Source organism: Cloeon dipterum, chromosome 4 (genome assembly GCF_949628265.1).
Source record: "Cloeon dipterum chromosome 4, ieCloDipt1.1, whole genome shotgun sequence".
Taxonomy (NCBI): domain Eukaryota; kingdom Metazoa; phylum Arthropoda; class Insecta; order Ephemeroptera; family Baetidae; genus Cloeon; species Cloeon dipterum.
Window position 1 is genome coordinate 23,044,994 of NC_088789.1, and position 14,070 is coordinate 23,059,063.

Genomic DNA, 14,070 nt, shown 5'->3' on the forward strand with positions numbered 1-14,070 from the left:
CTCGCTACTATGCCTGTGATGCTATGACGCTATGACCAAGGAGATTTTTTCAGAGATAAGAAAAGTAAAGCGCAGGCGCAGCGGAGGGTAAACACCCTTGCACGCGGTTAAGGTTGCTAGCATCGAACAGATTGAATTTTCTAGACGTTTCTTAATTTCAAAATCGGGATTTATCATCGGGTCGTGTTCAATTTTTCAAAATTTTTTTAATTTTCGAATTTCTATCAATTAAAACACGAAAAACCATTTCTAACCTGTAGAATTTGACCTCAACTTGATGCAATGAAAGGTTGAAATGAACCAAACAATTAATTTCTAGGTATTAGATAAGAAAAAAACTAATTAAATTAACAATCATAATATAGTTTTATTTGTTCCACTTGTATATTAAAGTTACAGGACGTTGGCAACCGAATTATTCATAATAAGATATATATAAATTAACTGTCCATGATGTGTTGTTTGAACATTGACATCATTCCAGAAACTGCCAGAAATATCTTTTAATTTATCGGTCAGTGTCCACTTTGACACAAAACTGTCAAATTGAAGCTAAAACGAATCAATTAAACTATTCAGTAGAAAAAATATTGGAAATCGACTTACATGATAGTATTTTATAACGATTCAGAATTCACAGAATTTCAGGTTTTTATGATATAATTTTTTCTCTGGTGGCAAAAGTCAAAGAGACAGAAAGTGCAAGGCAACAATTATATTTAGGGAAATGTACAAACTTCGAACACCAGCTTTCACTCAAAAACACTGAAAGACCAGATAAACAGCTTTCTAGTCTTTTAATATCATGCAAATAATTAATTAATCAAATAGTCTGTTTGTTGAAGATCACAGGTTAATGCAACAATAGGATTCCATTAAGTTTTTGTATATTTATAAGCACATTTATTCGGATATAATTATTTATTTGGATAATTTTCCGCTATAACAGTGTGTTTTTGAGAAAACCGATTTTATTATTCAATCATGAACGCTGCTATGGTTACTGGAATTTATTTTTGATTTTGAGAAAGCTATTTTACTGGGTGTCACCTCGATTTCAACCGCTTACACGAGACTAGAGTGGATGAATTCAAAAGTTTGGTTACAATTATATCAATCCAATGTGGTTTACAATCCAACAAAATTGAGCAAGATTGAATTAAAATATATATAGGAGTGATTTCACCTTAGTATTTGAGTTGTAACAACCACAAAATTATTAGCTTTCGAAATAATATAATTTTTATAATGCTTTTCATACACGGACAAGTAATTGAATCACGATGAAAAATATTGCTTTGCTCAAACACAATGGGTGTTACGGTGTTAGGACGTGAATGCTTCACAACTTCGGATTTTAATGATTCTGTTTTCTAAAATTGTTCTTGAACAGCGAAGGTTTCTTCAGAAATTGAGTAAGCGATGCGAAAAATTTGGAAAGTTTAATTTTGTTCAAATATATTTTTATAGAGCATAGTGTGTAATTTTCTGAAATAGATGATCCAGAATTTGTCTGAACGAATCAGAATTTGTCCAAATGAGTACTCTATGACTCCAGCAAATATTTTTTTTGTGCAAATTTATTTTACACGTTTCTACGTCGACTGGCGCTGGGCCAATTTTTGACAGTGGCAGCGATGAGTGTGTTAAAATCTAAAGTAACCGCTGGCGCCATCTATTAGCTGCTTCAGACACTAAAGGCTTTTGCAACTGGTTAAATACGTTATAATTGATTATGTAGTAAAACTGGCGATAATCGTACAATTAACAAGAAAATTCATCTGTGATGAAACTAAATAATTCATTTGTTTCTGTAACCTTCCATCAATTTTATAAAAATCCATTGGATTTAAGCTGTATTCTGAAAGACGCTGTTCAAGAGCAATTTTAAACCAAATAAAATCAAGTTTTCCTGCATTCCATCCTGCTAAATAAGCACGAACCTATCATAAAACTAATACAAAAAATCTTATCGAAAACAAAATATCGGCATAGAAAAACTAAAAACGTGTCAAAAATAAAAAATGCAATAAGAAAAATTAGCTCTGCGCCTCTGTACAGCCAAAGCAGCACTGCTATCTCTTGAGGGGCGTCTGCTGGGCAACCTTGGGGGCGGTGGGGGTGGGGGCGGGGGCCGACTGGTTGGCCATCTGGGCAGCCGCCTGCGTCAGGTTCATCTTTCGCAGCGACACCTCGAGCGCCATTCGCTCGCCGTGCAGCTCGTCAATCTTGGCGCCGAGCCTCTGCTTCTCTTCGGTGAAGAGGCGCTCGGCGGCCAGCAGTCTTCTGCGCAGCTCCTCGTTCTCCCTCGTGAGCTCAGCAGCCTTTCGCCGGGCCACCTCCACCTCGAACTGGCTGCTCGTCGGGCTGACCGAGATGCCCGCCCCCGCCGCACTGCCCCCGGCCGGCTCGATGAAGAACGCGCCTGACGCTGTCCGCGACACCTTCAGTTTTGATATGCACACGTTGATTGGCATGTTGCTGGCCGAACCGGCCAGCTGGCTCACTGCAGACCTGTCTTCGCTCAGGTGCATCTGCACGTTTTCCAGCACCACCTGCACAAAGTGGAATAAAGGGAAATTAAATTAATACAGCAGTTTAGCTAATTTGTTATCAATAGATTTTAGAGGTCTCAGCCAGCCGCACGGCGCCAGCCGCCAGTGAAAAAAAGGGCCAAAAATTAAAAAAAAAACAGGAGAAAAATTCTTCCAGCCAGCCTTTCAGGCAGTTAAGTACTATCAAACGTCACGTTAAAATATTTTCAGACGCGGCAGCCGCTAGCCACCAGTGAAAATGGCCAGCCATCGCCAAAGAGAAAATTCTGCTAAGCTGGCCCCACCAGCCGCCGCATTAAATCTCGCGGCTGAGACCTCTAACTGATCTCAATATGTGTATGAACTAGTTCCCAAAGACTCAAATCTATTTTTAGCTGAAGTTTAATTTTTCTAGAAAAACGGTATGTACGTTAATCATTATGATTTACATTAATAATAACTTCCATTCAATTCAACAACATACAGCAACAAAAATAAGACATTAAAATAAAAAAGGCATAATTCATTCTGATCATCTGTGCCTCATGAATAGTAAATTAATATTAAAAATAAAATTTTCTATCACCTCCATGGGAACGGGCTTTGGCATGATTTCATCGTCCAAGAGATCCGCCAGTCCAGACACGGAAACCATGGACATGGAGAGATTCACATTGGCGATTTCGGCGGCGAGGTGTTCCGTAAAGAGCTGTCGAATGATGCTCGCCATGTTGGTGGTGTCAAAGGTTCCAGGCTCAGGGTCTGTGTCAGGCGCCCTGTCCAGGCGAGCCTTGATGCTGCAACGCCGCGCCAAATCTCGCTCGTCGCACCATGCTCGGGTGCGCGAAGAGAATTTACTCTGTAATTGTTTTTGAAAATCAGTGCGAAAGTTTATGTTGAGAGCAAAGCTAGACTAACTGTATGTCTACGGACTACCGTAACGAATAAATAACGATAGGTGCAGGAAAAACTATAATTTATAAAGCTACAATGATGGTTTCCAAGTGCCGAGGAAGGCCAGACGAGTTGTTTTTTGTTCAAGGACAAAACCACAGAGGGAAAAAAGCCAATTTTTATTAAATATCATCCTAGTTAGCCAGTCCAAAATTTCCGCGGCAAAATCAGACTGTAAAAATTAGCGATTTTAAGTGGCATTGTCCTGAAAACCCTCACATTTATATTAGCCAATTTTATAATTTATTCTAAGACTTGTAAAAAATTTTCTAACTGGGTGAATTTTTATTTGGTGGTTAGCAAACAAAACAAAATTCACGCTATGTTCGATTCTAAAAAGGTGGAAACACAGGAAAAGCAGCTGGTCCAACGTACTCTACGATGCAGCTCTAGCTAAAATTATCGCTAGTCATGCCAAAAATAAAAATATCAGAGCCAATACCTTCCTCTTGGCCTGTGAAAATTGCCATGACACATTGACAATCGAGTTTTTCAATCATAGGAGCATGCGAGGAAAAGTGTTTAGAAGTTAATTTCTGTATTTGTTTTTCGTAGTCGCAGGTTGGGGTGAATCTGGGTTTTAATAATAATAATTGTGTTTCTCAAAGTGCATTGAAAACTTTATAGTTGTTAAAACCACGACGGAGCTGCTTTTAAAGTTTCCATGCGGTGCCAGAATAATTTGGAAAATACTTTCAATAGGGGAATAATATGTATTTACATCTGCGAAAAAAAATAAAATGTCCCGCAAAAGAAATCTGTGTCGTTACCTGAAACTCGTCCCAAGGAATACTTCCGCATTCCTCAGATGAAATTCCGGAGCACTGCAGCCTGAGGCAGGACTTGAACCCTTGTGACTGGTAGATCGCCTCCACTCGACTCAGCTTCACAGTAGTCACGCTGATCTTTAAATTTCATGAAATTAGCATGAGGAAATTTGATTAGTAACGCAAACAGACATAACGAAAAAGGGGCGAGATTCCTTGCAAGGCCTGGGGAAGATTTAAAAACACAAATAAATTAAGAAAGTAAAATAAAAAAATAAATCACCGGAAGTTTTACCGGGTCAGAGCGGCGTAAAATGCTCATTTCCGAGTGCAGAGAGGCGTCGTCCGCCTCCTCCAAAACCTCACTGGCCTCGTCGACCATCGGCCTGGCAGCCCTGTTTGACGCAGGGATAACAAACATGGCGTTGAGGATGTCTGTGCGGTTCTGCTGCTCCAAATTTACGACGACGAAACGCTCGCTGTCCGAGCTGCCATCGCTGCGGACCGACATGTTGTCCAGGCCGTCCTCAGCGCCCTTGGTCGCATCAAACGAGGTGATCAGCGTGGAGAAGCCGCTGGCCAGGCCCTTAGAGAAGGTGCTGAAGTTGCTCTTGAACGAGGGGGTCTCGGGAGGCAGCGGCTCGGCGGCCCCCACTGCATTTTCAGGAATAAAACTCGTCTCTTCAAAGAAGACCTGGTCGCCGTGCACTATGTCCGAGTCTGTTTCTTTGGGCTCGTAAGCGCTTTTCGGCGGTGTGATGGGAATGTTGGGGATGTCGGCCAAACTCGAGCTGTCTGGGATGACTGAGTCCAAGTCGAACGACTCCTTGGCGTGGCAGTGCGCCGGCATCACGAATGTCACCTCAACCTGTGACAAGTTTTGCAAAATGTCATTAGGTGTTTTGCAGTAAAATTAGGAATTTTTTTTGGAGCCAAGAAAAAAATAACGAAGTACTTCAATTTTATACCAATAATTTTAGGGCTTAAAATAAAATATCTATTTGAACCCCACCAGTAACACTTTAGGGGGTATTGGGGCATCCACAACTCCCAATAAATTAAAACAGAATTATGTCTGACTGACCTGTGGTAAAGCCGTGCCGACGCAAATGCAGCCGCCCTCCTCGCCAGTGATCTTCTTCGAGTCCATCTGCAGGAAGGTGGTCAGCTCGGAGATGTCGTCCAGCAGCCGCGAGATGAATAGGAACTGGTAGTGATTCAGCTGCACGCTCACCAGGCTAGGAATGTGCGTCACGGCGTGGATGTGCTTCTGGTCGATCAGGCACAGCCACACCGTGACTGGCACTGCGTCCAGAAGCGGCACCGGCCGCGCTGTCGACTTCATCCCAGTGAACTCAACCCACGCTGGGTCCAGCTGCACGAACCAGATGTCCTTGGCGTCCACCCAGAAGAGCTCCCGACTCAGTCCTTGCATCACCTCCTCCATTGTCAGGCTGGACAGGTCGGCTTGGCGACGTAGGTTGTCACTCGCTACACACAAAATGCAAAATCTTAAAATCGTTTAGGGTCACGACAGGGTCAGACCCTGATGGTCGAAATTGCCCTCAAGGAACACTGAAAAATTTTGCTTATTTTTGAAAATTTTAAGTGATTAGATTACTTTTAAAATTTATTGATACGTTTCAATCCAAGGAGCATAACAATTCTCGCCAGTTTTAAAAACTATGGTGAGACCCACTGTTTGCCCTTCAAACATTTGTAAATAAAACGATTACTTAATTAATTAGCAGACTAAATGAAACAATTCCCATCAAATTAAAGTATGCTTTCAACTATTTACTAGAATTTCAATGACCCTAAACAGCTTCAAGTTGAAAATTGCAAAATTAAAAAATACATTCAAATTTCACGGTTTTGTTTTAGAAATTCCAACAGTAATAATTACCATTGACATGCCGCAGCAATCGTTCAACCACGGCAGACTTGTCTCCCTCTTTGGTGGGAAAGCCAGAGTTGAAGAACAGTTCACCCTGCTGGAGATCGTTCAGACATGTGGCCAAGTCGGCTCGAGAGCCGACCGTTCTCGACCTGATGTTTGTCACGGTTATCTTTGAGGTCTGCAGCTGGAGAAACTGTGGACGGTCTCTTTGCATTCTGGAAGAAGTCACTCCCTCGTGAGCAGAGCTCTCACTCATGATTATCTGGAATTGCATAAAAATTATTACATATATTTTATATTTTTGGCAGTAATGGTGCAAGAGAGACCTCATTTAGAGGGTTTAATTATTTTAAAACATTAAAAATAAAAATAAGACAAAAATAAATCTTCAATTTTCATTCCAAATCTTTCGTTTATAATTAATTTGATTATTAAATTTGAAGGTAAGTTTTCTCACCCGTGGCATGATCGCTTCCATTCGAACATCAATGTTAAAGAGATCGTTAGTGTTCGTATTTGCAGAAGCGTTTTCGGTCAGAGCACTGAGGGTTCTCAGCAAGTAAAGACCGAACGACTGGAGCCACAATACGGTGAGCATATCAAAGTGGATTTGAACAGGATTGCAGTAGACGTAGAACTGAGGTGGAGGCACTGAAATTCGTTCGTTAGTACCGTTGCAGGAGGAAAACTAAAAAAAGCTCACGTGGGAAGGGGATGTCATCAGGGTAATAAAAGTAGGTGAACTCTGCATGGATGAGTGACATCTCCTCTGGCAACTTGTACAGCTCTTTGTCACCTAGAATTAACAAATTTGTAATCGAAAGAACTGACAGAAGGTTTTGTTTCTAAATTTCCCACAATGGCCATGCAGGTTTGGTTTGTCGCAAAGCAGATTTAGTTTCAAAATCTGTCGTGTTTCGAGTTATTTTTGTTGGTTTGATAATTGCAAGGGAACACTTTTAAAGGTCTCAGCTCTAGTAAATTTCTACAAAAACTCAGTCTTCAATTTTTTCCGATAATTCCACTTGGTGCTCATTTTTTTCTATTTTACTGAGACCTCTATCTTCTAACTACAAAGCATGCTGGACATCAATTCCTTGCAATGATACCTGGCTTAATGTTTCTCTTCTTTTTCCTGCGAGCTACGAGAATAGCGGACACGTTATGAAAACACTGAGCGTTTCTTTGCGTCCTGTTCACGAATTTGAGTAGCCAAATTCCTACTTACTGGAGAGGAATTCCTTCGGGGCCTGCTTCCTCGACGTGGTCGATACCTTGAACAGCGTAACGTCCTCCAGGCGCAACACCACGCACGAGGACATCAGTTTGGCCAGGTGGCTGGTGATATAGTTTTTCACGGCGTTGTGCTGGCCGTTGGCATTCTGGAAGTCGGGACCCTTGGAACCCTGTGCATATAATTTAAATTATTGTATATTTGATAAAATAGAACATCAGCAAAATATAAAACCGAGTTTAAAACTAGAAACAAAAAGCTCACCGGCGAGCGAAGGTCATCCATGTGCGGCTCAGCCCTGGAAAGGGGTGTGTGCGAGTTGGTCCCAGCGTCCATGGCCTCCATAAAAGTGGCCTTGAAGCTGGTGAGCGCCTGCTCCAGCCACTGAGCATGGATGTCCTCCTCGTAGCTGGGCCAGTGCTTGCGGTCGCTCAGAGATAAGTGGTAGGGGTAGAAGTCCACCTTGAAATGGTGCAGCCGGATCTGGAAGGCACCGCCGTCCTTTAAGTGAGGGTGGCTTGACCTGCCGTCACCCTCGTCGTCGCACAGGTGCAGGTCGATTTGCTCCGAGAGAAAGTGGAATGACGTTTCGATCACGTCGCACTGGCTGAACACCTTGCTGATGGCACTTTTCTTTGTGTTCTGCTGGCGAGCTTGCTGCGACACCCATGCCTGGTACTCTGGCAGCATCTGGACATAGCCCGATTTATTTGGGTTGATAGTTGTAAAGGGTATTGTTTAAAATTAGGTAATAAGCAAAAATATGATGAAATAATTGTATCTGCTTCTCAAAGAAAAATCCATCAATACTGGTTAAAACCACTGTTTCAAGCGAGTATTATTATATGTAGACGTTTCCTAGCTTAAAATTTTTATTTTTACAAGAACAAAATTAATCATTTATTTTGGAAAGGAAAAAATCTATAAATATTTTATTTTGAGTTTCAGATAAATAGTATAAACAAAAATGTAAAAAGCATTTTGAAGGTAAAATATTAATTTTTAATTTTTCAGTAAATAATTTGAAAAATGACGGGCAAAAATATATTTTGTGACTATTTAATAACAGAAAAATGTAGTGTCCTTTATTATTGATTTGGAATGCACTGAATTGTAGCTATCTTAAAACTTCCTCTAGCTGAAGTCAAGATCAGAGATAAATTAATGGAAAAAATCAACTTTCTCAGACGCTGATTTTAAATTTTGGGCAGCACTAATTGCTACCCTGGCTCATAAATTAATTTCTATTGCTGAAAATTCAACTATGAAAATTTATGTTCAATGCTTGATCGTTACATTGTGAATTCTGCTAGATTAAAAAAACATTAATTCATTCTAGAAGAACAGTAAGACTTTTTTTACTGATAAATAATATTTTTGAGTTTTTTCTTGTATATTTGATAAAACGGAATCAGCTACTTAAGAGCAAGATCCCCTTCCATATATTTCATAACAACAAAATGCCTGAAATGATTTCATCAACTTTTTAGTAATCCATCTATGGCGTTACACAATTGTCTTAATCCTATATATCACCATTCTGTCAGCTTGTTTGCCATTTCTAATCAGCAAACATTTGTTTGCTGATGTACTATGATGAACATTGACCTTTCGTTGAAAATATACCGTAGTAAATCAAAAAGTAAAAAAAATGATATTTCTATAACCTACATAATATATTCTTCAGTGGATGTTATGCAAACTGGCTTCAAAAGTATGAATAATATTTGTTTTTATAGCTACAAATTAAATGCGAATGAGAACAAGCACGCAGAAAATTTTGGAGCCCTGCCAGATTACTATAAACTACGCGTCATATCTAGAGTAGTTCATACCTCGATTTTCCTAGCTGCCTTCCGTTTTCTAGTGATGTCTGTTGCTTTTTGCACCAGACCGGCGAGCGACTCAACAAAATAGAGCGCCGCTCTGAGTTGCGAGTCAGTGAGCACCCACAGAAGGTCCTCCAGAATCAAAACAAGACGAGATCCCAAGACAAAACAGTCTGAAATCCAAGAATTAAAATTTGTCTCTTGAGCAAGATTTGCGAAAATTACCTGACAGTCGTTTTTTAATCGTAATTCGACATCTAGCCTGATTAGTAAGGAGACGAAGAGGAGTGAGAGACGGATTTTCCGTTGACTTGGCCTCTATTCTAACCGTTTGCCACTCCACCTCTTTGAAAAGTAAAATTTCGCCGCGAACCGAGTCTTTTACTCTGGTCATTCTCAGGTCATTCCGCTTCCAGGTCGGAGTTTTTGATTCTGCAACTATCCTGGAAACCTGAAACAGCAATTCCCTGAATAAGTACGCAATTTCTAACGCTTTAGAATCAGGGTTGCTGGTTTATATATAATTTTATTACCAACTTTTTACACATTTTCAGTTGGTTTTATGAATTTTTCGGGGGAAAAAATTAGTAAACCCCCAAAATGATTTTTCCCGCAAGGTTAGCCAATTTTGTAATGAGCAAAAATTCACCACTGGATTTTTTGCACAAAAAACATCCAGAAAGCCCATCAATTTTGGGTTTTCTCGCATTTTTCCGGATTTGACTACAGCAATATTATCATATTATCATATTTTGCGCCAATCAAGACAGAAAGTGAGAAAATTCCCGTAATTAAATTTTAAAATATATATTTTTGTGAAAACAGTGGCATTGAAAACATTTGGATGATCTTTTATGATTTACAAACCCTAATGGATATTTTGGAATTGAAAGAAAAACGCAAAAATAAGTTTTTTGTTTGCAATGCAGGGGTTTTATCGGAAACAGGCGGAAATTTCGATCCTTTTATTCCTCCTGGTTTAGAGTGCAAAAATGTGAATTGTTTTAGCATTGAAAGGAAAAAATTAAAGGAAAAAAGGTATTTGCCAGTGCTTTTGCATTAAAACAAAACGATAATTCTGAATCCTATCTGCATATATATGCTTTAGCAGTAAATCAGAAAATATTGCAGTTTATGTGACACATATTTTTAAAACTCAACAGAAATGATTTCTTCCAACTTTTAGTTAGAGTTAACGCATTCAAATAAAAACAGAAAAAAATGCAATAAAAATAGTGTCACCTGAACAGAGGCCACAAACGCCGGGCTCTTGAATGTGACCAGCACAGCGTTCACGGTGACGGTCATGCCGTCTATCACTTTGTGGATGAAACTGTAGCGGCCACTGGACATCGACGACAGCCCCTGATTCGCAGACATGGAACGCAGATCCGGACATGTCTCTACAACTACTTGCACCTCGTCCAGTCGCTGTGGAAAGGAGCAAAAAATAAATAATTGTGTCCAGGGTTCAAGGACGGTTGAGGCGTCACCAAGACTATGGGCACGGTTTTGATGTTCGTCCATTGGATGCGGAAGCAGACGCGGTTGCACCAGGCACTCGTGAGCCGCAGCCAACTGGGCAGTTCCAGCAGGTCGGTGAGGACGTTCTCGTCCAACTCTAGGTTGCTCAGCTCGCCCTCGCCCTTCAGGGTGCTCAGGTTGATGCGGTCCGGAGACAGATTCTTTGTGAACCTGGAAAATCAATCGATCATGAGTGTGAGTCACAAATGCATTCGAATGGAGACAACCTTGAGAGATGTTTAAAGATCTGGTTCTTAATTAAAGTGACCATGTTGCGGCTATGTGCTCCTTTAGGCCCCGATTGCACTCTTGACGAATTTACATGCTCTACGTTGGCAACGCGACAGCCCCGAATGCGACCCAACAACAAATATCACAGCGCATTTTCCAACCGCGAACGTGGACCGAGAGGAAAATGATTTAGTTTATTACTACTGACAAAATATAGAATGCCACTCCAGCTGATCGGCTCTGGAGGTCAATATCTGACAAGGAAAACAGCGCGGAATACAAAATCCACTGCGCCCATGCAGGGGTGTGAGGAACGGAGTTAAGTTCACCTGTGGCGTTTGATGTTTGATCCCACTCATCAGCTACTAAAATTGAAAATATTTTGAATTAAATCTAATTTTATTATTAAAGTGATTTAATTTTCAAATTATTGCTTTTCAAAAGCCTATCAACATAATTTAAAAATATTATTTAGCGTTTCACGTATTTTTAACGAATTTTTATCATTGTCATAACAATTAAAACGCAATCTGAAATAAACAATATTGTTGACACCCTGCTGGAATTATGGAAAAATTGGCTGGAGGTGTTGCCCTAGAATACACCTATGTCGCATTCTAAAACATTGGTTCAAAATTCCTGAAATTGCCTATTTTAAAGGGGCTCAACGTTAACGATTTTGATATTTAGGACAATTTTAACCATTTTGATCAGATCGAGTCCAAACTATTCTACTTTTGACAATTAAACACTTGACCATGGTAACAAACTTCGTAGGTCAACGTCATAAAAATTAAAAAAATCCTGCGTATCCAGTACACATAACATGTATGTGGAAAGTTAAAAATAGGCAAAAATGTGGCGTACATGCATGGTAGTAAAAAAAAATTACCAAATTGGTGATACATTATGGTTTTTCTTTTTTATTAAAAAATCAATGTCAGGTTAAAAATTCCTGATGTCAAAATTTTATAAAATTGAAATTTTTGTGAAAATTTTGAGGGGTTCATTGTGATAGCTAACAATAATGTGTGACGAGATCATCGATTTTCTTTTTAAATTATTCTACCACATTTTAGAGGAGACGTAATAATTATTTTTACTTTTCTTAATTATGAAAAGGATGAAAAATATTACCTACGCCAAGTAAAGCAAATTTATAATGAAATCTAGATAAAATTAACGCAATTTAATTTTAATTTTAGAAATTAAATTGTAAATATTAAAGCAAAAAATGTTAACTCAATTAGAAATTTGTAAAGCTGTCTGTGTTAATGAAGAAAACTACCAATATCTGTCTTTAAACTACGTCTTGGCTGATTTAAATAATTTTAAAATATTCAAATTTATTTAAAAGGTTAGTATTTATTTTATGTGTGGTCATTTTATTTATTTCCATCTATTTATACGAGCCCGCATTATATTATATCGATGGAGAGACGAAAAGCAGTCATCCTTGCATTTTATTGGGTGAGTTGTTGGAATTACACAGGATGCGCGCATCAAAGAAAAAGGGTTAGAGGCGAAATGTGAATGGCTTCAGGTTAACCTTGCTCTTCTCGGCCCCAAGAATAATTCCATTTTCCGCATGCGCAATCTCAAACACTCTTTCAAGGATATTCTCAGCTTTTTTTGGTGGAGAATTTGCATGACGAATTAATAAGCAATTATCGAGTGAGTGTCAAAACCTGAGAAAAAATGCGTTTCTTTACCTGGTTAAAATTCCTTTCAAGAAGATAAACTTGCGGTTTGACTAAATAATATTTGAATTTCCTGATTTATTTCTCACAGCTCTTCTGGGTGTAGCTGAAAAATAATTTAAACAGGGGAATCAAATTTTGATTTTTCTCAGCATATTTTTTAAAATTCTTTTTCTTGTCCATTTATCTAAATAATAATTTTTAAATTGAAATTGTTAGTTTATTGAATGAAAATTTATTTCAAAAATTAAATTGTTAACAAATAAATTGCAATTAATGCCTTTTAATTCCCTCAAAGCGGAAAAACGTCAGTTTTACTTCAATAATTATAGTTTCAGCTTATTTCCGAAGCCGTATTTCATGAACAGTGAGATAAATCTTAGAATAATATATTTAAAATTTACACGTAAATTAATTGGTACTTCGCAAATTACCATTAGGTTTAAAAAAGCATAAAAACAGTCCTATTACAATCCTGTCCATTATTTTTTTAAAAAAAAGAAAACAAAAAAACGGGAATTTTAAAAGACAGTTTTTGCGATCCTAACTGTGCTAGATAGATAAAATGTTAGAAGTCGACCGAGATGATCAGTTTTTCGCATTAAATCATTGGAGACAGGGAGAGCAGGTACGTGCGCGATCGCAGCGTCGGTTCTTAAATGATACTTCTTGATTGTTGCTGTGAGCACATCACATAATATCCAGCGCGGCGGCAGCTCGGCGGTGCGGCGCGCGGCACGCGGTGAGAAATGATGCCAAGGAAGATGCATTAACTTACTTCTACGTACACATTCTTATCTGCTGCTGTGGCCGAGAGACCAGCCAGCCACCACAGCCGCCGCTCGACCTAACCTTTAAGGCCTCGCAAATTACGCGCTGGCCAAAATATGAGATATCTTGTGTAATTTTGTCGCGAAAAAAAATAACAACTCCCATTAATAACCTACGCGTCCAATACCTTGAATTCCATCTAAAACTAGAGATTTCGCACTTCGCCATTGACATTTTTGCTCAACATTATTGCTTGGTTCATTGTAATTTAAATTGCTGAGTGCGTGACTTTGAGACAGTGTAAGGTGCTTTTAAAATTATATACGAAGTAATGAAACACACACTTGACAGTGAGTGAAAAATGGATTTGCTCTTGTGATTTTTATTTTTTTGATAATTTATGTACAAGAAAAATTGCGTGGAAAATCGTTGAATAAAAAATATCTATGATTTTACTTCTATTTGTAGGATTAAGGGTTGATATTGATACTTTTTGACGGCTATATTTCTCAATTAAAGAAAAAAGGGATAGGAATTTTAGTGTTACTATCGGTTTATAGTCAATTTTACCACAAAGTAGATATTTTAACCTCCAAAAATCCAAAAATCTTTGGAATGAGCTTAAA

General features: G+C 38.9%; 1 protein-coding gene across 5 annotated transcripts; it reads right to left on the bottom strand.

Moving 5' to 3' along the window:
* Window positions 1-347: 347 nt before the first annotated feature.
* On the bottom strand, window positions 348-11,289 carry LOC135941983 (bridge-like lipid transfer protein family member 3B). 5 transcript variants are annotated; one of them, XM_065487828.1, is made up of 17 exons: window positions 10,970-11,289; window positions 10,712-10,913; window positions 10,461-10,649; window positions 9,444-9,669; window positions 9,225-9,391; window positions 7,654-8,079; window positions 7,384-7,561; window positions 7,265-7,297; window positions 6,859-6,951; window positions 6,613-6,806; window positions 6,162-6,417; window positions 5,340-5,746; window positions 4,551-5,123; window positions 4,448-4,480; window positions 4,259-4,393; window positions 3,121-3,393; window positions 348-2,555 (listed from the first exon to the last, which is right to left on the bottom strand). In XM_065487828.1, exons 1-17 carry the CDS (start codon window positions 11,011-11,013, stop codon window positions 2,076-2,078), a joined length of 3,909 nt encoding a protein of 1,302 aa, XP_065343900.1. In that variant the 5' UTR covers window positions 11,014-11,289; the 3' UTR covers window positions 348-2,075. The 5 variants fall into 5 exon arrangements, with proteins under 5 accessions (XP_065343900.1, XP_065343899.1, XP_065343901.1 ...); XM_065487827.1 differs by having other exon boundaries at window positions 4,539-5,123; XM_065487829.1 differs by lacking the exon at window positions 7,265-7,297 and having other exon boundaries at window positions 4,539-5,123; window positions 10,970-11,288.
* Between the last annotated feature and the right edge of the window lie 2,781 nt (window positions 11,290-14,070).